At 32.4% G+C, this 27,091-nt stretch overlaps 1 protein-coding gene across 3 annotated transcripts in view; it reads left to right on the top strand.

Annotated features, from left to right (window-relative positions):
* LOC121116203 (uncharacterized) overlaps positions 1 to 25,694 on the top strand; it is an 80,089-nt gene extending 54,395 nt beyond the window's left edge. For all 3 annotated transcript variants that reach the window (XM_040710452.2, XM_071888041.1, XM_040710451.2), the window contains exons 8-10: positions 20,398 to 21,084; positions 21,883 to 22,115; positions 22,180 to 25,694. In XM_040710452.2, the coding sequence (XP_040566386.1) occupies positions 20,398 to 21,084; positions 21,883 to 22,115; positions 22,180 to 24,840 (3,581 nt within the window). In that variant the 3' untranslated portion in view covers positions 24,841 to 25,694. The remainder of the gene's footprint in view (positions 1 to 20,397; positions 21,085 to 21,882; positions 22,116 to 22,179) is intronic.
* The last annotated feature ends 1,397 nt before the right edge of the window (positions 25,695 to 27,091 follow it).

Here is a 27,091-nt window from a genome sequence, read left to right as displayed (position 1 = left end):
GTATCGTAATCATCAACCTTCTCAAGAGCGGAAAGACTACAATTGTCATCGTGTCTGCTAAAAAAAATCTTTGAAACAGGAATCATCTCTAGGAGTCGAGGACAAAGGAGAAATAAAACTATTTGTACAAGATTTCTACTCAGACAGTCCGAGCAAAATCCTTCAGGATCCATCCGAAAGCAGGAGTTCAATGATTAGGTTAATAATATTGACCACAAATTCCAGTCCTACTATCCCCCAAAAAAGCATCACTCAACTCAAGCTCAAAGAGTCAAGCGAGCAAAAGCTCTACTCAGTTGCTACGCAATTAATTCGAAGGTGATCGTGATTTTTTAGAACGAAAAACTTTTTAAAGCTTGTAAAAATAAAACACTCAAAAATCATCCCACAAAATAAATCAAAAAACTTATTTCAAGTTCCTGGAGACAAAATTTCTTCCCTAAGTCAACTGCACCTACTATGGGGTTTCAGTAGGTCGGAGCCAATAGCTCATACAGAAAAAATAGTTCAGAACTGGTGTCAAAAAACTGTGAGAAATCATGTTGGCCTTCCTTTTCATCTTATTTGACTCCCCTTGACTTGTTCATGTAAGGGAAGGTCGAAAAGGAGACCAACTCAATCTTCAGACACGCCATGGACATGCAAACGGTAGCTGCTGAAGCGTAATGGGAGAAAATCTCTGATAAATTAGTCGGTAAAAGCTGTGACTCTGTAAGAAAGAGACTTCGTACTCAAATTAATTGCAAAGAAAGACAATTTGAATAACATTTTGTGTATACTGTACATAATCTTAGTTTTTTTGGTTTTTTTTTTTTAAAGTAAAAAAAAAAAAGATTTGTATAACTTTTATTTTTGTCAGTAGAGGCGCATTTCTGAGTCCGACTAAATATGGACCACCCTATATTTATATATATTAAGAAAGAATTGCATTTTTTGACGTGTCTCTTTGTCCAGTTACTGTGCATATATACTGTTGGTCTCATAAAATAGAAATATAACATCATGAATGGATAGATTCACGAAGATTACCTACCTCTTCCTGATGTATCCCTTCGACCATTTTTAGCTATAGATTGCATAAAATATGCATAATATACTCAATGAATGATTGTTATTATTTGTGGGATGATTTGGGGTGTAGGGGAATACTGAGTTAGCACTTGGTGGTTGCTGTTTTTCTAGACCGAAAGCCATACCTTTATTTTTAATAATATTATAAATAAATAATTGCAAGTTTAACTAAAAAATAAAATACAATGATTAGAAGATAATATGTACATCTCACATAGGTAAAACACATTTTTTTAAGTTCAGTATAAAATAGATTTTAAGTCCAAGTTGAGTTGTGAGTCATAACTTACCAGTCCAAGCCAAATTGCAAGTCTTTGATTGTGATATGAAATCGAGTTTCAAGTCCAAGTTTGGTAAAAAAAAATCACAAAACAAAAATAAAATGATTATGCGATTAATCTATTCTCTTTAAAAATATTGAATAGATTAAGTCAAAGGCATAGTAGAATTATGGATCCCTATGAGCCCTTCCCAACTGCCCGTATAATTATTCGTTGAGTCTTTTGCTGCATTTTTTTTAGGATTATTTGACAAAGAGGTACTGTTGAACTATGAAATCATACTCCACAGAATCCATGTAAAACGATACGGACAATATGTAAGGATCAATAAGACAATGAGGCATAGTTCTATTTGCCCGTTGATCCACCAAAAATTGACCTATTATGTAATTTGTTAATATAATCATTTAAATTGCATTCCTATTTATTATCCTCTTTCATAGTTCACATCTTATCAATAGTGATAGTTGCATCCGAAGCTATGCACCAATTGGCGGAACGCTCATGTGAGCTTCATTGTAGAATCTTTTCCCATAAAACGCCCCTATTTTTTATACAAATTAAGATGAACACCCTAAATCCTTTTCTGTCAGTTTCCCTCAACGTATGCAACTACTTTTTCTTCCCTTCACAGAACCCACCCTTTTAAATTTAAAATAGGATCTCACAATCAAAGTACACACTTCATTGAATATAAATTAATAAATGGACAGTAGGCACTCGTAGCTACTATTTTCTTTTATTTGTTTTTCTAATTTATAGACTCAAGTTTACGTCATAACACTAAGCATTTCTGTGACTACATGGTAGAAGGTGAAACAGTTTTTCTGTTCACCCCGGAAGAATTTTCTAATTCCTTCGAGCGCTAGCTTCCCTTGAGTGAAGACGAAGCTTTTTGAACCACTTTTTATGAACATAGATAATAAATTGTTTTTGATTGATTAAATATGTGCTATCAATTACATTTTGTTGGATTCCCAGTCGTTGGTTAGTACTAGGTTGATTGGTTTGTTGGATATCCGTATTTACTCTACATACATGGGCATATAATTTGATCCGCTTTAACCCACATTTGAAGAGGGAATTGTTAAACATATATAGGTACAATGTTGTACAAACATATGTCATATATATACATATATTTTTGTATTGTTAACGCTTCAAAGTAATAAGATTTATTATGTAAAATGTATTTTAATTCTTCCATAGAGGAAGAAGGAACGAAGAAGTGGAGGTATGAAATGAAATCCCAAATCCAACATAAATTCATGCATATAATAAATACTTAGTTTTGTATATTGTACATACATACTTGTTCATATAATATATATGTTAAAGAGCTCTAACCTTTGAATTGTCTCGATTGATGTGTGTATGTTTTTTATATTAATCTACATACACATTTACATCATATCTAACATGAAAAGTCATAACAAGACTTTGCTTTAATGACATGCATGCATATTAGTATAATACATTGATGCGATGAAGGAATAATCAAACTTGATCCTCATGATTTCCCTTCTCCTCCTCTTTTTCTTTTAAATGAAGGATTGATGTTCTTGTCAACATGGGATCGATTATGTACATAATATGTAGTTTGTTGTTATTAGTAGTAAATACCCTAGGACTTCTCATTTCCAAGTCTCTGTCCTTCTATTTGTAACATAGGATCCTAGATAGTTGAGATTATTTGGTGAATCACGATGACGTCACAGGGTCGTCCGCAGAGTTACCTCCAAATTAAGTAATTTTTGCTTCTTACTAGATTTTTTTTAGCTCAGGATGAAAAAATTTTACGGGTTGAAAGGGGTAAAAATGATTTTCCAAGAAAATTAATAATTGAAATTTTGTATTTGTAATTCATTTTTTTCCCAAAAAATTTAATTGGTGAATTTTTTGTAAATATCTACGGATTTTCGCAAAAAAATCAAAAAACCAAGCTCCCCCCTCAAAAAAAAAAAAAAAAAAAATATATATAATCCTGCGGACACCCCTGCGTCATATAGCAGAGATTGTTCTGTGAAATGGTTTTTATGTTAATTTAGATTTAGAATGAGACGTCTAAATGTTAGGACTGCCACATTCCTACAATCACTAATGTAATATTTTAAGTGTATTACTAATACACCTAGAAGAATACCAATCATGTTACTTGATATTGAATACATAATATCTATGTACATTGTACATATTATTTATATATAAGTTGTAAATGCGCAAATATATACGTACTGGGTGGTCCAGAATTAGAGTCCCATCAACTTTAACGCCATTCAATTAAGAGTATTGAGTGAAAGGATTTTGTTATCCAAATCAAAAATATTGCAACAGAAGTTTGTCTCAAAAAATATTGTAACTGAATTACAAGAGGGGTGTCAAAGACAATTTGTTCTACTTTTGGCCTTTCTTCATCACTTGAACTTTACCTCCTTCTCGTTGCAATGTAGGGTGGTGTCGAGTAGGAAGCCAATGCAGTAAAGACCTTAAAGACAAGGTATATCATAGACACTGTTTTCAAGAAAACATATTGAAAAACACTCCCAATTTTGTGACGTAATAAGTATACATCTTACAAATATCAGAGAAACTCTATATCGTCTATCGAATGTGTTGAGTGCCTGTTTATGTATGGAGTGATTCTAATTGAGAACATTTTGAGTATGTTAAAAAAAAGAAAAGGAAAATGAACTTGGTATCCCTGACAATTTTAAGAATGCTTTAAAGGAGAGCAGAAAATGTATTTTTCAGTTTGCCCACTCCAAAAAAACGTCAAAAACTAAAAGATACACCCGATTTTCATCACTAGCGATATGCTATTGGGTCTTCGACTGATTTACCTTCCTTTTTTTGTCAGATATGCGGTTGAACTTTGTGTCTTGGAATCAGCAAGGACTCATTTCATGGCAGCTGTATAGGGTAACTATTCCAGAAGAGGTTCTGTGCTGTGTACCAGTTGTAAGGGCAATCACATTTAACAATATATTGATCCATTGTAGGTTGGACAATATTAAATGAGCTGTAAAAAAGTATAGTTTCTTTATTGTAATACAAACCATAATTTGTTTTGTGATTGAACTCTAATTAAGGACCACCCTATACATATATAGTGGATATTCTATACACAAACCCTGTTGCTGTACCTGAAGTGTACATAATATGTATACTAGAGTATATACATAATATAAATACACCGTCAAAGAATTGAAAAGTCATTATTACCAAAGGGTGAATGAAACATCATCATGCAGCAGCATGCTGCTGATGATGATATTAGTATTTACTATTACATACTATGTAATATGTAGTAGTAGTTATATTGTACATAGTAGAAGTGTGTTGACTCCTCACTAAATCTATCGTCATTCTATGACTGAGCTGTGATGCAGTTTTCTTTTTCTAACTTTTTCTTCATTTCATTACTAGCTATCATCATTATTATTTATTATTAATAGTTACTTGTGTTATGTACTATAGAATAAGTATAATAATAATAATACCTGAGTGACTGATAACTGATACTGAATGGATAATAGTGTGGATACATAATAATAAGAATCTCTCTTTCTCCAAAGTTCTTGTGGTCAATGTTTGTTGTTGTTGTCGTAGATGTTGATGGAGAAGTCCACTAATACATAAAAGTAGTACTTACACACATACAAGCACACGTGTGCAACATTATTTTGTTTTTACCATTATTATGAAATATTTCTTAGGAGAGTACATATTCATTATGTATGTAGGTATAGCAAGTCTCAGATAACTGCATATATACATCCCCCATCAAAAACTACATCATCAAGATCTGGCCAGAAAGTATACATACATTTGCAATCGGAGTCAAATATTAGGATATATATTTCAAATACTTAAAAAGAAAGGTTCCTAACTATAATCATTAAGAACTCAAATACGCCACTCTCAGCTTTCGTTATGACCTCCTAATGGGTCCTGGAGGACGTGCTGCAATTGAAAGATACACTCGGAGAATTGGTATGGAGGTGGTGTGTGCGACATAAATTGCTCTCAGCGTGTGCTTAGGAATAGTAGTCTAGTATGAATGGTAAAAATGTAGTAAAAATGGTACCCAAATGGTCTTGTACCTAAAGGACATGTGACCGCGAATAAATTGCTAGATGGTGACATTGGCAGAGGGACAACATTATCATCAGGGAAGCTGTACATAATCTCTCAATCAACAGCAATTCTGGGATTCTTCTCTGTGATTGTATTGAAATGTGTGTCAGTCGTGGTGGAATTGTTAAAAATATGGTATGGAGGAACTCGTGTTGGATCTTAAAATATAGGAATCCTGGACTGATCTAAAACTCCTATAATTTCAACCCATTCCGTATCTATTAGTAAAAATCGGTCTTGTTTTATTTTTAGAAAGATATTTGAGGGAGGGGGGGAAATTACGTGGTGTTTTTTGTCCATGGTCTAGAAAAATTACATATACCTTAACAGGGGAATATCGATCTCGGCCCAAGTCTCCACACTAGTAGAAACACCCTCTTCTGTGCTTTGTGCTATATTTTTTAGTTTTCTTCCTTCCTTCCTCTTTTCATAAGTTGTTTTCACATGAACTTTGAAAAAATAGGGCTTTATATTGCTATGAGAAAAAGATAAATAGAAAGATACTACATAGATAGGTATCCATTCAAAATATTATGGTCTTCCTATAACATTCATTTTAAATGCCGATTTCTTCTTCTTTTTCTTGGAAGGAAGGAAGGAAATTAAGAAAGAAAGGAAAAAACAAACTTGTGTAGTAGACCTCACCCTTATTATGAATGTGATTACCTCTCAGTAGTACATGTTATAGTACATATGCATACTGTAGGTAGGTACAGTAATACAGTAAGTAAGTAGCAAACATCACCGGATGGATGCCGCCTGTCCAAACTGCTACTTAGGTCTATCATACCACTGCTAATACTCCCTTACATATTCTACACATTGTTTTATGAACAGTAGTAGTAGTCTGTAGGTAGAATATTTAGTATACCGGGTGAACACTAAAGTTGTGTATACACTGCTTACGAACTCAAAATTCTGAGGTCGTAAGCAGTGCTGTGTCCGTAGCAATTCATTCGGTCCAGTCCATTTCATGAATTTGTCTTTAAAATGTCAATGTTTTATTAAACCAAATAAGAAATGCACATATATTGCAAAAAAAATATTAATTTTCTCTCTCTTCATTATAATGCAATATACTACGAACTAGTCATGGATCTCGGGTATTCCGGTTCTACATATTTGAGAATAACCATAAAAAAAACTAACACTGAGGATCAGAACTACGGTTTAGATCCAATATACCAGATATATTTATATCCGAAAAATGGCAAGAACAATAATATAAAAGCCTGTATCGAGTTTTGTGTGAAACTTGCATGTTTAAAAGACAACCTCCTCAAATCTTGTCGTAGGCAATTTGTTGATTCTTGACACGAGTCAATTTGAAAAGGGGACCTGAGAAGAAAAATAGAAATACAATTTTTTCTCAGTTGTACTACCGAGAACTGAAAAATTATGCAAATCACCCTAATATTTTTTTACAAAGAACCAAAACTACCTGAATATAAAATTAGGACCCAAATTCCATCATTACAACAAACATATTATATTTTTACTTAATCATATAATTAATTCTATTATTGTATATAACTGAATAATTAAACATGAAAAAAAAAAACACTCTCAATGACATCATGAGGGATCGATTTTACATTTTCTAAGGACATACACGTGGGACTGAGCCTCTGTCCTAGATCATAAAAATTTTGTATTTGATTTTTATATCTATGATATAACAGCTGTAAGCAAACTTATATTATTTTTTTTCTCAATTGAATTAATTAGTCCGAGTCTCACTGCAACTGTGATTCAAATGCTAATTGGATTAGTGAAAAGGAAAACGGAATATTGAAAGGTAGGATGGAATTGGTAGGAAACCCATTATCAATGCCGGTTTTAATGTGAGTGGGGTCTGGGGCAAAGATAACTGATAATTTTAAAAATAATTTCACTTTTTTATAAAATAAATGTGGGCATTTCCTTTTGTCCAATTGATATTTTTTTAGAAAATGGCAATCTTTTTTATTTTAGGACAGTTTTTTAATCATTTTTGTGCATTGAATGAATTTGTTTTGTTATTTTTTTATAACTTTTTTTATGATGTTTATTTAAAATAAAATCAAAAAGAACAATTTTGATGAATGAATATATACCCAGTGTTGGCCCCTAATCAAGAGTTATTATACAACCAGTAGTAACTGAATCGAGAAATAGCTGGCAGATAGATTGTAGATAGTTTAGTATAAAATAATATACTAAGAAATGTAGTATTTATTCAATAATAATATGATAACTGAGTCAATTTTTAGTTTCCAACCGGTATACATATATCAATATGTAAGAAGGAGCCATAATTTGAATTGTCATTCTACTTAGTTACTTATATATATATATGTATAATATACTATGTATCTATGTGTGACTTCAGTAGTTGGGAAATTTTTATTATTAGTTGTGTTTTTTTTTTTGCTAAAAGTATAAATATAAATATTGTATGTGTATTTTTATACCAAATCATCGTTTCGTCACACACACACATCTCACTCAGAGATTTTTTTCTATTCTTCTTCTCCATTATTATGTTATGTAGGTACATTAGTACAAGGAGAGAATATAATATGTAAAGTAATACAAAACACTATTATAAACGAAAGAGTGTGATCCATATTTGTACATAATATAGTTGGCTACAATAGCAATTTTTTGGCCGCTAGGTGCTGTGAGATGATCATGGATTTTACTACATAAATAACTATGCAACCTATGTACATGAGTAGAGATATGAAAAAGGTCGAGATCCAAGATAGTGAGGGAATGCCACAAAAAATATGTTTACTTTGTGAGACTACAAATCTGCTGATAGAGATAATTAACTAGTATAAACTATAGTGCTCCTTGTCTCCTAATACTTTTCAAATTAGGGAGGAAGTATCAATATGAGCTTTAATCCGGGGTGTCTGAAGGGGGTATGCCCAAATTAAAGAAATTTTACTTTTTTTTAAAATATTTTTTGGTCAGAATGGAAAAAATTAATGGGAAAATAGGGGTACAAAATTTAACATTTTAGAGAAACAACGCTGAATTTAAAAAAAATAATTTTCTTTAAAAAGCGATAGATTTTTGAAGTTTTTTACAAAAAAAAAATTAATATTTGAAAATATTTTTCCAAAAGCCAAGCTTTTGAGAGAGACATGATTCTTGATTGTGATACAGCAGAGCATCAGTGTATAGGGAGAAGACGTAATTTAAATGACCTTCTTATACTTGAATGATCAAGGTTTAATGAATATTATATCCTGACATTTTCATTACCCGTTCGTATCTAAATATTATAGTATTATTTTAATTAATATTTATTATTTTCTTACACTTATGTCAGTGAAACTGTCGTTGCTCACTTATTTTATGCCAGAGTGTGTATATTGTTTTGTCTCTGGGTACAATACAATGCATATTACTTATTAGCATTAATCACGTCATTATCATCCCAATTACATTTAAATGTATACTGCATCAGTGTTTCCCCTTTCTTCTACATACTCGACTCGGATCGTTCTTTAACAGTACCTAAGAGGAGTATTCTAAACTTTGATTGGTTGAACTCAGATGAGTATCTTTTGTCCAACTATTATGGCTAAATAGAGAATATTTCGACTTAAGACATTGGTCTTAATAGAGGGTCTGGATAATATCTAATTAGTCATAAATGCGCTCTTGGATAAATATGTTTGAGAAGCAGTACAGTATGCATTATGAATTATCTTTTTCATACTAAATTGATTGCATTCTATTCATATACATGCATTCATGACTTATCAACAATGGATATCGTCATTATTTTTGACTTGCTTAGAATATTGAGTAGTTATTTGATTATTTTAGATTCTCATCTATTAAATTATTCAGGGGGAGGGGGAGAGAAATAAAAAAAAATGACCATCCAAAATTTTTAATATTTGTCTAACGATAATAGAATAATTAAGTGTTTAAATAAGTTTGAATGAATGAAGAAAAATGCATGCAAGCATAAATATTGAATGAGTTCAGATTCAACATTAAACGGCAGTTGAGGCCTTTATGATAGAGTAGGATGCCTTCATTTGAAACACTGTGTTCTAAATAAGATACTTTGAATTGTTGATGATGGAATGTGTGGTGTGAAATTGAAATTGTAAATGCGTGAGAGCTTCATTCATTTCGAATTCTTCTTACAAAAGCTATGAAAGCATTTCATTGTCAAGGTGCTGTCTTTTTTTTTTTTTTTTTTTTAGAAAATATTTTTTTTGTCTCAAATGACCTTTATATTTAAGACAACATTTTGATAACCTTTTATTTAAGACATTTATTCAATTGACCTTATTTAAAGTAGATAATTCAAAATATCAAATTCAATATCCGAATAGAATATAAAGACCAGTACAATTCAAATATTCTTTATTTGATTAGTGGTGAATAATGGATAGTAATTTTTTCTCTCTTCTAAAAATGGAGGCCGTTCCACATGTGTTCTTAAACACATAAATACATTAGAGATATTACCGTATTGTCCCAATGTACGCATTTTTTAAGATACCAGAGGAATTCTGAACGAAAATTTGCATTGGCATACGAGTGTTATTTTTTTAATATGTAGATACGAGCTGCTTGAGATCTGATGATGGGGTGTAAGAGCCGCTTCATTGCATTAACTTATACGTTTTTGATTAATGAGCTCAGTCCAGGAATGAATTAAACTTAATGTGTAAAGTTATAAGTGCTACTGTAGTAGTAAATGAAAGAAAATATAATGTAGGTCCTATTATGGCTATGAATGATTCAATAGTATATGTGTGTGAGAGAGAGAGCCTCCTCTTTGTCACCTGTTGTCACACACACCTTAGTCCATGGCATATATACTCGAGTCACTAGAGGAATTATTATAGTACATAAATATAATACGATGTATTATTTAGTCACTAAAAGGAAAATTCATATTAGTCATATCCATATGAATATTATGTAGTACATATTATTATTGTAACTTACTATACACGTGGCTTTTTATATTCATGTTCCGGTTACACCCTCTCATCTTGTACATAGTACATGCATAGATTAATGAGTAATAATCATGTTGCAAAATTAAGCTAATTTATTATTATAATATATTTTGCTGTTGATTAATTAAATGACTCAATCTTCTTCCTTTTTTTTGGGGGGAGAGGAAGGAATTTTGCAAATATTAATGCATAAATAAGCCAAAAAGAGGCATAATTCCCTCTCTCATCGAAACAACTATGTACTTCCATGAATCAGCTTTCACTTTGTTCCCATACGAGTACTACCCTTCTTTCTTCCTCTTTTTTTTTTCATTCCCTCTCCTTCGTTCGTTCATCGTGTATGTTCTACAAATAATGTACCATGCAATGAATTCTGCATGATATAGTCGGCTTTTTCCTCTTTCTTTCTCTCTTTCATGGAACGACATAGTCATAGTTTATAGGAAATGATGATGACTGAGGAGGTGTAGACTGTCACATTTTCGGGTTAATATTTACCCCTCTCCCTGCACCTAGATCTTTTCTCTTGGGAACATTAAAAAATCTAACTGAATTTGAAAAATTTTGGGGCGGGTCTCTTAGGTCCTTTTTGCCTGAATGAAGTTTATTTTAATTTAAAAAATGGATTTTTCGATGAAAGTTGCCTACTTGCAAGCCTCTAGACCCGTTCCAAATATGATGTTAAAAGTCAAAAAGTGTAGTTTTTATATCCTTGTATTTCGTTCATCAGTAAAAAATACAGTGCGCACTTCGTTCTTAATATAATTTAAGGAGTCTAAGATGTTCTCAATGATTTGCAGATCTCGCAAAATTAAATGCTGGCTTCAAAAAAATATTTGATAAAAGAGGAAGTGTCCTGGCGAATGGATATTTCTCCTTCCTCCATTAGATTGGTCGTCATAGAATCCTCTGTGCTCCCCATGATGGTTCACGATAGGAGAAAAGGTGCATTTCCAAAGGGGGAGGGAACGGTCATGGATTTATCATAAGTGTAAATAACACATGAATCATGATGGATTCTCCTCCTGGCTCTATGATGACGATGCGGTTGATACCAATAGCCGGTATATGAAATTGATGGAAGTGTTGTATATCACGCGGATTCTATTCTGTACGTGTACGTACAAGTCAGGGAAGAAGGAAGAGAGAGAAAGAGAGAGAGGAACTACAACTAACAAATAGATAGAAAAGGAAAGAAAGAAAGAAAAAGGGAGAGAGAGAGAGCGTTGTTCATAGATGCGTATCGGTTTTTTTCTTCTTCTGTTTCTACTAAATAGTATGTAATTCCTTCCCTCCTCCCGTCCGACAAAAAATAAAAAGAATTGAAATAAAAAAAGAAGAAGTTAGAAAGAAGAAACCCCCGTGCCTTTTTTTAGTCCAGTTTGAAATCACTAGAAGATATTACGACTCTGAGTGGTAGTACTTTTGATAGAAACACTAATTCTATTATTTAGCTAGTCTCTTTTTATCCATGTTCATACAAACATAGACCCAGCAGTCTTATTATAAAGTAGCAATTCCTTTATAATAAATAATATATTTTGTGCAAGGGGAAGAAAGACGGACGAACGTACGTACGAGGAAGCTGCAAGTTTGAGTTATTGTTGTTGACGTCGTCCTCAAATATATTCTCCGGGAGGTGCTTTTTAAACTTAGATGTAGTTACTGTTAGTCATTCAGTCTTCCTCAAAATTTCCTTTCTTGACTTGTTTGATCGGAAAGTCTCATCTTCTCAGAACGACGACGACACGGGCCACACCCTTAATTCAAGATTTGATTATTACTACTCAAGACGAAGAAGGCATCTTCTCTAGGGGTAAGATATCCTTACATTCATTATCACGCAATAATATCCATGGCTTTCATACCATACATTTCAAAGGTAAAAGTCAAGACTCAACATCACCATCACATCTTCTTGATCCATATTTATATATTATTCAGTAATACATTCTAATACAAGTAGTGTCCCAATCTACCCCCTTTTTTAGATACGAGCTCGTCCAGTCTTGGCAATGGGGATTGTTTATTATTTTCTGTTTTTAGTCATTGATTTTGCTATAAATTGCTTTTACTTACGAGCTCCGTCCAGTAAGGAATATAACTCGTATGTCAAGGTATTATTACTGTATGTGGATAATATCAGTCTTACTCCATAATTAACATCCCATGTGGTTTCTTATTATATATTCATAGAAAGGAGTGGATGACTCATGATGATGTCGAGTCGAGTAGTGGGATATTATTGATTCTCCCCCCCCATCTTTGATTCATCGTCGTCGTCATTCCTTTCTTATTTCTGGGTATTACATTAAAACTACTACTGACAGAAAGATATGTAGTTACTAAGAAGTTGGAAGGGAGATTCATTTATGTATTTATTCATTATCTTCTTAATGATGATTCCTTCTTTAATTATATCCTGCTCATTATCTCTTCATTTTTATTTGTGTAGGGGGATGGGTTTTTTTAATGAGATTGTAGGCGAAGGAGCCACATAACATCACCACCCCTATATATAATATTTGTGAGTGATTACTCCCTCTCTTAAAATCTAACTACTTGTTACCTATATATTTCATACTTACTTGAATAGCCATTGGGTGTCAAACGATGAATGAATGGATGGGCATACATAATAATATGTGGTGTAGCCAGAGCTGTTTTAATGTAAATGCTAACCTAGGCTGAATCCTAGGTCCCACTGATTAACTTTAAATGTGCAACTTTGATTTAATAAGGATTATAAATCTTCTTAGCATTTTATTTGGTTAAGTTTCGTTCAAAAAATTAATTAAAGGTGTTTCGGTCCCAAAGATAAAACAATTTTGCTAAATTGCTTCCTTATTTATAAATATCAGCAAATGACGTGTTTTCATCAATATATCTCAGAACTATATTATTATTAAGATACAATGCTTATATGTATTAAGAATGGTAAATAATTTAATATTAAGCCTTAATTCTATAAGAATAATCTAAGGAAAACTATTATTATCGTAAATGATCGAAATATATTTGAGGTTTACTCAAACGAATATATATTGTATTTTTTGCTCAGCCCTCTCCCCATGTTCGCACTTGCTACACATTGTTATAAACACTTGTTCTAAAGTACGTAAAGTAGCTTGTGTTTGCAATTTCAAACCGCCTTCTTACCTGGATGCATACGTACTTTGTACATGGTCCCTTATAAGAACTCGTATAATTCTAGAATTTAACGTCGGTTTATTATTAAAAATCTCATTTTTCTTTTTTTACAAAAAAAAGAAAAAATACAAATTAGATCAACTTTTTCAATTCAAAAATCTACATTAAGTGTCAGAGAAAATGAATCAAATTTTCCAATTCGACAATTTTTTTTTTTTTCTAATTGCCTCCTGTTTTATTTGGTCTCAAAAAGTATATTTAATATATTAACCGAGGAGTTTCTCTGAGGGGGAAAAATTATACATAAACAATGATGTCATCATCAGTAGTACATAATGGGTTTATCTATAATTACAAATGGAAAATTATAGCTATGATTATAATTTTGCAAAATGCACAAATAGAGCATGAGCAAACCAAAAATCATCAATATATGGTTGATACCGTGGATGTATATAGTTGTCGCAATGTACAATTAAGTATACAAACTACTACAAAATCCAAAGTGGCACCATTATCCTCGGGAATGTAAACAAACTACTCCTTAGTGTTAAATAGTTCATTACCCATTGACGAGGTTTTTAGTTGTATATGAACTAGTACAATCTTCATAGTTTCATTAAGTATAAGAAATTTGATTTTTCTAAAATAACCACCGACCTTTATCTGCTGTTATATATATTATATACTGGTATCTCCTCTTTTTCATTTCCTCCTACTCTGCAATATATGTACTTGCATGGAGTTATTATGTAAATTGCATTTACTATATACAGTGAGCCCTCGTTATTTGTGGTTGATGGAAAACAAAATGTATTCTATAAGTACTTATAAATGAGCTTCATTGTTGATGAACACATTATCACAAATAGTAAATTGGGGTAATGAATTATAATTATTAGAATTTCGCGAAATGCTCAAATTCACGAGGACTTTTAGCTCTTATGTACTATTTACACAATCTTTATCCTTGCATTTTGTATATCAAAATTTTCATTTTTCCAAAAATAACCATCAACCTTCATATGCGTTGTTACTAGTCTTGGGTTCTGAAAACCATAGACCGTGTATAATTTGAGCTAATTCGAACAAGTTTGGTCTTGTAGTAAAGTTGCGTCTACAAAACTAAATCGGTCTTCATCCGTTCCCACGTTATTTTGATGTGGTTTTAAGAGATGGGAAAAATGTTTGGGCAATTTTTTTATATGAAGAAAATTTCGGTCTAGGAAAAATCCCTTTAGACCAATTTGAAAAAATAATCATTATCCGTCCAATTCTCAACATTAGTTTTTAGTTCTATTGTTATCTTTCATCTGTAAATAAAGAAAGGCCCAAAATCAGTTGGTAGTATTTGGCCAATTCTTGATAACTACAGAATTATTCTCCTATAATTGTTGGGAATTGCTTATCTTAACAAGGGGGAATTCGAATTTGCCCAATGAACGTTCACTATACTGAATTGGGAAAAAGAAGGAGAACCATTGACAACCAACAACAAAATACATGTTATATTTATGTGTTATTGATGTACAATCTTCATCCATTCATTCTATCTAATAAATTTGATTTATTTCCTTCAAAAATAGACACCGACCTTCATTTCTGTTATTACACCACTGTTATATTACTTTATTGATAACTGTGCCCTATCGATTTTTCTTACTCCACAATCCATGAATGTATATACTTGCATCCAGTTATTCTGTAAATTGCATTTTTTCCTCTCTCTATAAATATATACAAAGTATGTTTTAGTTTGTTTGTAAGTGTCTCACTCTCTTACATACATGGTACAATTTAATTTACCGTTACAACATCATTGTCAGGAAACAACAACAACATATTTATTATTTTTATTATCGTGATAATATTATGTCTTATTTTCTCTCTTGATCCAAAGGAAAAGGGAAAAGTTATGGAATAGTAGTTATATTTATAGAACAAGAGCCAAATTTGACTTATAGATCATCATCATACATTATGTATGTCTATATGCATCATACATGTATACTAGTGTTGCGCTGAAATTTTTTCTTTCCGAGTCCATTTTCAAATTGGGGGAAAAATACATCCCAAAGTCAGCTTGATTTTTTATCACTAAATTCCCACATCAAATTATGTTAAGGACTATTATTAGGATACAATCACACATGTATTAAGCAGTCAGTCGAGGAAACTGAAAAGGCGACCTCTTAAACAAGGTTTTTCTAAATTTGAAAACTGGATATGCCACTTAAAATAGATTGCGGTAAGAATGTACAATATTCAGGGGTTTAATAAATGTGTACGGAGCAAAAACAAGGAGAAGGAGGCAAAAAAATCAAAAAAATCAAGTGATTATTTACTAATTAGCCACAATTTAATCTACATATTTGTAGGAGCAAATTAGACTTTATATATTTTTCTCAAGGAGATACTGTAAGATATTTTCAAGTAATTTTAAGGATTCCAATTACTAATACACGTAGTAGTTATTTCATTAATTTAGCTTTATTATACTTCCTTCATTCGTCATAAAATATTATTGAAGAATATTAATGGAATTCTGCCACTTCTTCCCCGGCCAGGACACAGATTTTTCTCAAAGTGTTATATTGTATTAGACTATTACTACACTTATAACTGTAATAAAAAATATTTTAATTTAATTAAATATTTTAATGTAAAAAGTGTCGCTCTATATTATGGCTCCATTACTCGTCAATATTATAGAAGGACTTTCCCAACCAGGACCCTTACTCCATTTATTTAATGCTCCTCTCTTTAGAAATTAATTTCTATAATCTAAGATAAATAAATAGAAAATATTCCTCTTTTTTATTTATATATAAATATACCTATCCTCAGCCTATTAATTGAAGTCATTTTTTATCAATAAAAAATGCCAGAACAACAGTTAATAAATATTTGAAAATGAATACTTAATTTTGTATCTTTATTTATTTTTTATAATGAATCGATCAATAACAACTCAATTCAGTTCGAATCAAGTAGATACATCACTTATTTACACCATGTTCTCTCTTATCTGTCTTTTCTCCTCAAAAAACTTATTTAATGATTTTTATCCTTCGCCTTAAATTGTCGTCTTGATTATGCAATTGAGATTTGATCATGCCTATATTGTATATATATAATATTTTATGACTAGTCCATGCCCCTTTATTTTTAAACAAACGTTTGTATGAGTCATGAGTATTACTCATTTGCCTTTTTTCCTATTCCCCCCTTCATCTCCAAGAAATCCGTTGCTTCTTAACAACAGTAATCATCTAACGAATTATTGATTGTACGAATTGCTACTTATTTTTAACATACTGGTTGACGTCGTTATTATTTTTTCCTTAACCGGGTGTACATTTACATAATTCTAAAACACTTAAGATTCAAGTATTTTTTTGTACATAAATACCTCTTATAAACTTGTTAATTAGACACTTGATATTTTGACATAGCCAGCCTGCTCAAGTTTTGTCGATTTCGGTCAGTTATTCGTTCCGTAAGGGTACTCAAATTTGGTGCATGTTTAACACAGTGTTCTTGACCTCAATACGCGTACATATGATGTAATCAGGGAGATAGATGTCAGACGAGGAAAGGTGGAATAAAAAGTATTTACATCGAAAAACTTTGTATTTTATTAGATGTTAATATTGTTGGCATCTGAGCTTTGATTGTGGATTTCGTTTGTTGGCATCTTCAAAATAATGTGTTGGTATTTGAAATTTTTTTGGTGTCGATTCATCATACATTATCTAAAAAATCAACTGTAAAAATGTGTCATCACTTAATTTACTGGTTATCATTCCTGTTCGTTCGTTTATATTAATATTTATTTTAAATAAACTTGATTATATCTATCTTGTAAATACGTAATGTGCTACTAGGAGAATTGATCATGCATTGATTGATCGAAAAAAGAAGAGGTGTTGAGAAATATGTGTATATTATATTATTTGCTTTTTTCTCATTCATTATATATCTTTCTTTTTTTTAGTCAGAAAATAAAAATAAATTTTAATTACAACATTATTATATACACCATCCATGATACATACTACTATCTCAAAGGATTGGAGGAATCACGTTGATAGAGCTGGTTTATATACATATTTAAGAGTTAAATGAGACATTTTTTTTGTAGTCCAAAATGATATAAATATGTATAATAGGATCTATACTTATTAGGGATGAATAAACAATGGAAGTATATTTGATAATATGTACCTTCATATTAGTCACTTGATATTTAAAAAAAAACGAGAATTGAGTTGTATAACTGAATATTTGCGCGCGTAATACGCAGTACCAACATGTGTTTATTTGCAAAATGTGTATATATTGATGGCCAGTGTTCATTTTGTCTTATTTATTCTTGTCATTATTTGGTCAAGAAAACAAAATACAAATTAGTCGGACGAAACGCGGAAAAATATTGCTTTCGTCTTCGTTTCGTAATCCTCAATCAAAAAAACATGCATTGACGAATAACATTTTGTCTATTCACAGATCGCGAGATTGATACTGCTTGGGACTGAAATACTCATACAGGTTCTTTGCAACGTTTTTGAAAGTGGAGGTGATAATAAGGCAATTTCTGAAAAAAATTTATATTGACCAGTCATAGCATGAGACAAATTAAGTATCATAATAATAATATTTTAAGTCAAATCTACAACGGTTTATCGATTCCACAAGATAATTTTTAAGGACAGTCATTTTAAAAAAAATCATTCCCCCCTTTTTTTAAATCGAAAGGTATCGCCCATATGAAAGTTCTTTATTTCCAGATAATGTAGGGTTATTTTTCTTGTTTGGAAAATGCAAAATATTTTTAAATATCCTCTGACAGCACATTTTGAACTTATTGTCATATCCTTAATACACATACTCTCAATTAACGAACCGTGGCACACTTCTTCCAATATACATATATGATATATCTATATATTTCTTGTCGTATTATTTATTCCTTTAAATAATTAGAAGAAGGAAATAAAATAAGTCCTTAATTATCTCTAATTACTTGTCAAATTATTTTTCTCTCTCTCTTAATCTATCTACATTTATTAATTAACTTTTTCATTATGTCTATATATGTAATGATGGATCATAGAACCCTAATACATATGAGTAATTAGTAATACAGAGAGATACATTGGCAATAGTGTTGGGCTTGGGTCTGAAAATACTGGACCAATCTGAAAAAAACCAAGCAATCAAAACATAAAATTGACTAAATGAGTTTGTTAATTTTTTTTTTTAAATTTCCTTATAATCTTATGGTTTTGCAATGAGAGAGTTGGGAAGTATTTTATCTCTCTCCCAGCCATCGTCCAGGAATTGTCGAGTCCTAGGTAAGGCATCTTCAGTGATATACTGCATATCTTGCTACAGCTGCCAGTAAAATACTCCTCACTTTGTTGGGCTGTAGCGATTAAACGATTAAATTTTGGTCTAGGGTTTGTTATCACGGTTTGCATCGAAAAATGTGTCTAGAATAAATCAAACTTGAAAAAAAATTGTTCTTGGATTGAGTCTTAACACTAATGAATATATTAATGTCATATAATTTCCCTTTCCAAAGACAATAATAATATTTTATTAGCTTAAATCATCCATCAAGATAAATAATAAAAATAGTTTTTAAGGCACAAATTAGATGCAGGTCATCCTTCATATAATATGTGGTGTATCAACACAAAAACAATCTTAAATAAAATAAAGAAAAGGAGAAATGACAAATTTACTGTTTTAAATACTTCATAAATATATGTAAACGCCCTATTAGTACTCCATTGACTTATTTGGTCAATTATGTGCTTTATATTTTTTAAATTTTTGGGGGGGTATGGTTTGATATACCAAGGAATAATAGCTATTATAGTTAAGAGCCTTCATTTGATATGAGACTTAGTTGAACGATGATAGCATTCAGTAATCACGCAATTTTCAAAAAGTGAGAGCCACAGCTATTCCCTTCACTTATTATCGAGGGTGGGGCTCCCTCTCCCACACTTGGAAAATTTCTATTTTAGAGCTTTCATTTCATATATCCACGAGACTTCTTTAGTTCCGATAAGACCTTTCATCAAATATAAATTTGTCTATCTTTACGTATGTAATTTACGGTGCCTCCCAAAGGATCAATTAAAATAATGTAATAATATAAATGGGATTATAAATACAGAGTCGCTTTTGAGAAAGATCATTAGCTTGCTTTTGGGTTGACGAGTCTCACACATATATATGTTAAGTGCTCTACTGAGAGCACAATTATTGCCTATACCCTTCCCTTAATAAAGGCTTCGTGAGAGTGGGGGGAGTAAAATATTTTTTTCCCGCTATTTATGTATTTTAAATGTGGAGGCCTTTCAATATTTTAATGGATTCAAATATTACATATATCCGTGTAAATATATTTATGTGATTAAAGGTTTAAATGTTAATAAGTGAAATCTTTTTGTATAATTATTCATTCTTCTGCACGCCATTAATTATATATATTTTTTTCCTTTTTTTGTAAAAAAAAAAAAAAGGGAAACACACACACACACTAAACTCTTAAATGCCAAACACAAATAACATTAACTGAATAATTATATATATACAAGTGAAAGTTTGTAATCATCCGTAAAGTGAATGCACGTTTTAGTAAGAAAACACGTCATAATTCAAATGTAATTTTCTATTCCTATTAGTAATAATCTTCTTTTTTCTCATAAACAAATTATACCATCATATTCATTACTATATCTATTTTCTTACTTTTATAGGTGAAATCGAGAAATTATCCCAGGAATTAGCAAATCTAGCAAAGCAAAACGGCTCAGGGGATAACATTTCTGTTATCGTCATATTTCTGAAGCCAGTGCAACTACTTATACAGGAACAGCTACGCCGCTCAGAAGCTGCAAAGGAGGACAACAACGCCACCGCCACCACAGATTTTGCACAACATTATTTAGGAATATATTCAACTTGTAAATATTTGACTCATACCATGAGCACGGGGGAAGATACTCTTTTATCGACCAACGTTAAAGAAGCAGGAGCCTTCAGCTCCCCTGGGGGAGGTGGTATGACGTTTGGTGGAAACTTTTCTCCTGATGGTAATGGACGTATTAATGACTCGGATGAAAATGAAGAACAATTCCGACGTGCTTCAGACTCCATGTTTAAAGAAGGCAATGATTTTATGACTAACACGGACAATACTTGGATACAACCAAGTGGCAATAATTCTCTTAATAACCCCTTTCTCCCTGATATGAGTGTGACACATAAACCGGACTCTGGATTTATTTCTCCAGCATGTAATTCTTCAAACAAATCCTCTGATGAAGATAGAAAGGAAGATGAGGAGTTCCTTGAATCTCAAGAAGTTTCTAAATTGTTGGGTGGTCGGCCAATGGAAGAGTTATTGAGTCGGAATACACCTACTCCACCTGTTGATGAAACTGGTATGTGTATCTAACTTCTTTTTTTAATAAATATTTACTTTCGAATATGTACAGCAATCGTGAATTGCTGTGAATCTTTTGATCTGGCTTCTTGCCATTCATATCCTGCCTATTGTTTATACTTCTAAGTTCACACATACATATTTAAGCATTAGTATGAATAAGGAAAGTGAGTTGAATATGAAGGAGAGCATCATTTATATCCTAATGCAATAACTCCTGTTGTTCAAGAAGGTCCCCTTGTTTATCTACTACTCAATATGGAATTATCCCTTGTTTCTTGCGGAGTTAAAAGCTTACAGACCTTTGATGAAATTGTTTGTCTAATGAGATCTATAAATGAAAGTAAGAGAAGGAGAGATTGAGAAAATTAATATTATTTTCCGTATCTATTTTAAGTACACAATTCAATTCATGGAAATTCCCATTCTATGGCATGTTAATTAACTATTATTACTATGTATTATTATAATAATTCATAATCCAATTCCTAACATATTTGATTAATAAAAAGCCTTGTGCTTTCTAATTATATACGTACTAGGAGAGAGAGTTCTGGTTTTTACACATATTATGTAAGAGAGCTTTTCCCTTTTTGTTCTTCTATTTCTTATTTTTGCCGCTTTTTTGTGATGAAAAACCCGTAAGTCTTGTTTTTAGGGAGTGGCATCTCTTCTCTCCTCCATTGTAATTTGTATGTATGTGTTTTTTCTTACTCAGTGTTTCATTCATATTCATTAAGTTTTATTCTGTACATAGAATTGTTATTAATTTTCATACTTAATTCACTCACTTTAGGTTCATCATTGGAAGAAATCCTTGCCGCTGCTAGAGATAATCCGGACTCAGTTGGTGAAGTAGATGATGACGATTCTGACGAATCGTCAGCAGATGACTCTAAACCACCACCATCTCCTCTAAAGGACAATAACACAAATTCTGGTAATCAAGCTGCAAATCAGAATATATCTGACAGTGATGATAACGACGAAGGAGATTTTACTTTTGTGAAGGAAGAGTCCCAATCTAAGGTAATAATAAATATATTGGTATTTATTTGTTTAACTAATTAACTATCTTTATTTATCGTCACAGAATCTACTCGTAGATATTCATAGTGGTGAAGGAAATAATATAGATATTCATAAGTCGCCTATTCCATCTGAATTGTCCAACGGGCATAAAGAAGTGATCACCATCGAAGAAGAAGACGGAGAAGGTGGTCCGTCGTCCGTTATTATTGAAACTCAGGAAGCTCCCAATCCTGACTCTGCTTCCTTTATTTTAAAGACCACCAATTCAGAAGCTCCACAGCTTCCTTCTCCTCAAGAACCCGTATTTGAAGTTATCATGGAGTCAGAAGGTGTAGGGAATGCATCATCACCTATTTTAGAGGAGGTCGAAGAGGAAGATCGCAATTCTATAGCTTCTCCTCATAAAGATATTAAGGAATCTTCAGAATTGGAATGTGATAATATTAAGAGTGGTGATGAAGTCGTCACGGGAGGAACTGTTTCTTTTCAATATACTGATGATGAATCAAATTTCATGCTTAAGACTCCTAATCCTTCAGATATGTTAATATTGTCAGAAGACGAGGAAGGAGGGCCTCAACCAGTTAATTTATCAAAAACTGAGGAATCTGTGAATATTCAGTCAGATAATTATAATATTGAGAATGATTCGAAGGAAATTACTAATAGTAAGGACGAACGGATTGAAAATTCTTCAGATCTTACTGGGAAAGAGAAGCAATTTGAGAATGGAATAATGAATACTACCACTAATGATGCTCATGTTGAAACCTCCACAAAGGAGACGGATACTACTTCCAATGAGCCTATTGAGAATGATGCAAAGAAAACTAGTGATGTCCATGTTGATAGTTCGACAAAGGAAGATACTTCTTCTTCTGATAATGAGCCTTTTGAGAATGATTCAAGGGAAAGGAGCAAAGAAGAAAAAAATGAAGTAATGGAAGAGGTAGTTGAAGAGGAAATAATTGATGTACATGTCAACCGTCAAATAGGCATACATTCAATACCTCCTCCTACTATTCATATACAAGAAGACGAAGAACCAAGCACTGATAATACACAGCTTGAAGCGGAAAATGACAATTCTCTGCAAAAGTCTGAGGACAAAAAACTTGCTGAAAACCAACAGCCCCAAATGCCTGAGGCTAAAAACGATGTTATTATAGATGAAAAATTTACATCTGATGATGATAATGTTGTTGTCTCAAACTCCGAAATAGTGGATGAATTGTCAGGTGGTAGTAACGTCTTAAAAGAGCAGGATCAGGCTTCTTCTGATGAAGCTGTTAAAGTAGTCGATTTGTCAGGAGGATCTGATGCAGAACAAGAACTTATTCAGATTGAAACAACGAAAGATAATGAAGTTCAAGAAGAAATTTTGAAAGAAGAGCCAATCGTGAAGAGTGAATCTACAACAGTCGCCGCCGCCACTTCTCCATTAGTTGAGGTTTCAGAAGAGTTGATACAGGTTACTCCACCAAAGTCAGAGAACTTGGAAGCTCCAAGGAAAGAAACTATAGATAATGCCTTAGAAGCTAAAGGAACAATCCAGATAGAAGAAGTCATTCAGAATGAAGACGACAAGAATACTCCTAAAAAAGAGGAAGATAAAAAAGCTGTTACTCCCCAATCCAAGATAACGGAAGTTAATGTTTCCACCTCCCCATCTAAAACTTCTCCCAAGAAAGACGTGAAACCACCCGGCGGAGCGGCGACAGTTAAAAAAGCGTCAACTCCATCCAATGCGAGATCTGCAACAAGTTCTCCCAAGAAAACTGCAGCTGGGTCTAGTTTAGCTAGTTCTGTTAAGTCAACAATCAACAAAAGGCCTGCATCATCCTCTGGAAAAACCACAACATCTGCTTCCAAAAGTACTCCAAAGACAACATCACAAACTACTAAACCTAGTTCAGCCTCAAAGGTCACATCTGCTACTAGAAACCCTATGTCAGTCCCTTCAAGAGTATCTTCTACTCGACCATTATCTTCTGCTAGGTCTAATCATAGCTCTGCATTAACAAAGAAACCCATGTCCTCAACAACATCGAGATCTACTACTTCGACCACAACCACCGCCACCACCACTTCAAGACTCGCATCTAGCCGCACATCCTCTGGCGATGCTAAGTCACGAATGGATACTGCATCAAAAAGAGAAGTAGGATCTAAAGTGGGGGGACCTTTAGCTTCTTCAAAACCTTCCTCTCGTCTAGGAGGAACTACTTCAAAAATATCTTCAAGTCTTGCAGCTTCAAATAAGTCTAATGGAACGTCATCCACCACCACCACCACCACAACAACTACGACAACTCGAAGACCTTTAGCTCCAAGATCCACCGCAACGTCGTCAACTTTATCGAAGAGTAAACCTTCTTCAGAGAGTGTGTCATCCAAAGTTGGTGGTACTGCTAAACCAGGGTCTGCAACTAACCGCCTTCAGGGTAGGTCGGCTACAACTTCCCATAGCAGCACTAAAGGTGGACCTGGAGGAGTTGGACTTAAAAAACCAACCAACATCTCTGCCAAAGTGTCAACTGGCCTCACCCGGCCAAAATCATCATCACTCAAAACTGCTAAACCTACAGAAAATGGAGCATCTTCAACAACTACTTCTAATACTACTACTGCGACTTCTTCCCCCAAAGTGGTTGTCTTGCCTGTAAATGGCAATGCTGAAATCACAATAACAGCTCCTCCTCTTAAGGAAATTGAGCCCTAGTTAGTTAAAATGTTAATCATGAGTCTTAATGATCCATTTAATATTAATATTATTACCCAGTCGTGTGATACATTAACTCTGCTGCAGAAATGATACTTTTTAACGGTTATTTCATATATTTGTCATTATTTTTTATAATAATAAGAATAACTCAGTGTGTAGGATGTGGTGATGACTTAATTAGATTTGACTGCTAAAAAAAAGATACTCTCTCCAAATACCCAAGATATCCACCCCAATTTCAATCCCAACGCCTCTTTGTTATTAGACTATTTTATTAGATTCTTTTTATGGTGAATTCGGTCTTTTCTCTCATTTAGTATTTTATATCTCCCTTTATAAGCATCCCTACAAATATGAATTATATTTCATGATTAATAATAATCTCTATTTGTATAAGAACTTTTGTAGATAACAACAATATTATACTACTACTACTTATTTGTGCTGCACTTTGACTTTATTATTCGCAAAATCCTTATTATTCTACAGTCCCCCCTTCCTCTCCCTACTCACTCCTCTCTCTCTCTCTCTGACCCCTTCCTTTTCATCACAATAAATATATTAATATTTCTGGTTTATGTTTTAAACAAATTTACACGTATGTCGCAGCACTAATTGTGGTGTGGTGAGCCGCTTGGAAATTGTTTTTAATATTAAGTAACCATTTTTTCAGTATTGTAATAAGAAAAATGATGTCCCATGTTGACGCGGACTCAAGTTGTTCTGGCACTTCATTTATATAACTATTATCATTATAATTACTATTATTGTCATTATTTGGATATTATTGTAAATTTATTTAAAAAATAAATATAACTTTTTTACACAAATACAAGATTCTTGGTTGTGAAGTACGTGTTGTGTCTTTTCTGGGAGTATTTAAAATTTTTTTTTTACATTAATTATGCTTATGATTCATTTTTAGATCACTGTAGTTATGGTTTATTATAATATTTAGGTAATCTGCTTATTTTTCTGATCTCGGTGCTAGAACCGGTAAAAATAATACTTGTATTCTTAATTTCCCTTTTCTAGTGGACTCGTGGTAAAGATCAACAAATTGGCTGGGACTAGACTTGAAGTTGTTTTTAATGCAATGAATTTAATGAATTAATGTTCATGACGTTTCATTAGATCAGCTACAATCAGCTGTGACAAGAGAGGACGGAGAAAAGGATATAGACAAGGACATGTCGATCCTCAATTCTACTTGGAGTCCAACAAGGACTTACAATAATAACTCCACAAAAAATCCGCAGAGTTATGTTCCGCCTTTTATGAGTACACACGAACGTTCAAACAGGTTTTGAATATAATTGAATCTATTTAGGATAGGATGTTTACTACTCAGAAATTAAGTATGAATGACAACTGCTAAAGAAAAAGACAATTCATTCTTCAGATTAACAACTCCAAAAGAAAACCGGGTCATCTAAAAAGTACACCGGATTTTTATCACTGATCTGTAATTATTATTCTCATTCATATTACTCCAACTTTAAAGGATAAAAGTGTGGATTTAGTGTTTGTTCATTAATAAGTGATTCATTTAATTATGACTATGATTCAAAAGTTGAAACAAAAATCATGAATACTGCTAAATCATATATAAATTAGAAAGATAAGATTTTTTTAAAGAAGAGATATGAATCAATAATTAACTCATGAACACTTGATGATTCCAGTTTGTGGCAAAGGATTAAACATTTTATCTTTAAGATTGAATAATCTCCAATTATAAGTGTTGGATCGGTACCCGGGATTGTATTTCCTCATAGAGGAAGAAATATTTAGGGGTGCCAAGGATTTTAGCTCAGTTAGGTCATAGGTCCAGGTGGAATAATCCGTGTCTTGCTTTAAACTCCTTCAGTCGATGTTGTAGGTGTTAGTGGATCAGTCTGATTGGAATATTTAGGAATCGACTTTAGGAGAATTGGGGACCGTCCTTAGATGATGAATTTGATTGAGTCTTTGGGTACCTTCAAAGGTTCTCATCATGGGGGTACAAAGTTCGATTTTTTCGTTATGATATGTAATATGCATCTATGTCAGTTTTTGAAACTTTCCATTACGAATATACCGTTGATATTATATGAAAAGATTTGTGGTGATTATATTTGACTTTTGTAATGTTGAAATTATACATACATTTACTAAAAATGAGATATAATTAACCTATTTAAATATTTATATTTGATATTCATGACCCTATTTCACCGTATCTAAGGAGTTATCCGAAAATCCCTTC

Source organism: Lepeophtheirus salmonis, chromosome 4, assembly GCF_016086655.4.
Source record: "Lepeophtheirus salmonis chromosome 4, UVic_Lsal_1.4, whole genome shotgun sequence".
NCBI classification, from domain to species: Eukaryota; Metazoa; Arthropoda; class Copepoda; order Siphonostomatoida; family Caligidae; genus Lepeophtheirus; species Lepeophtheirus salmonis.
Note: the sequence above shows the minus strand (reverse complement) of the source record. Positions and strands in the feature narration are given on the sequence as shown.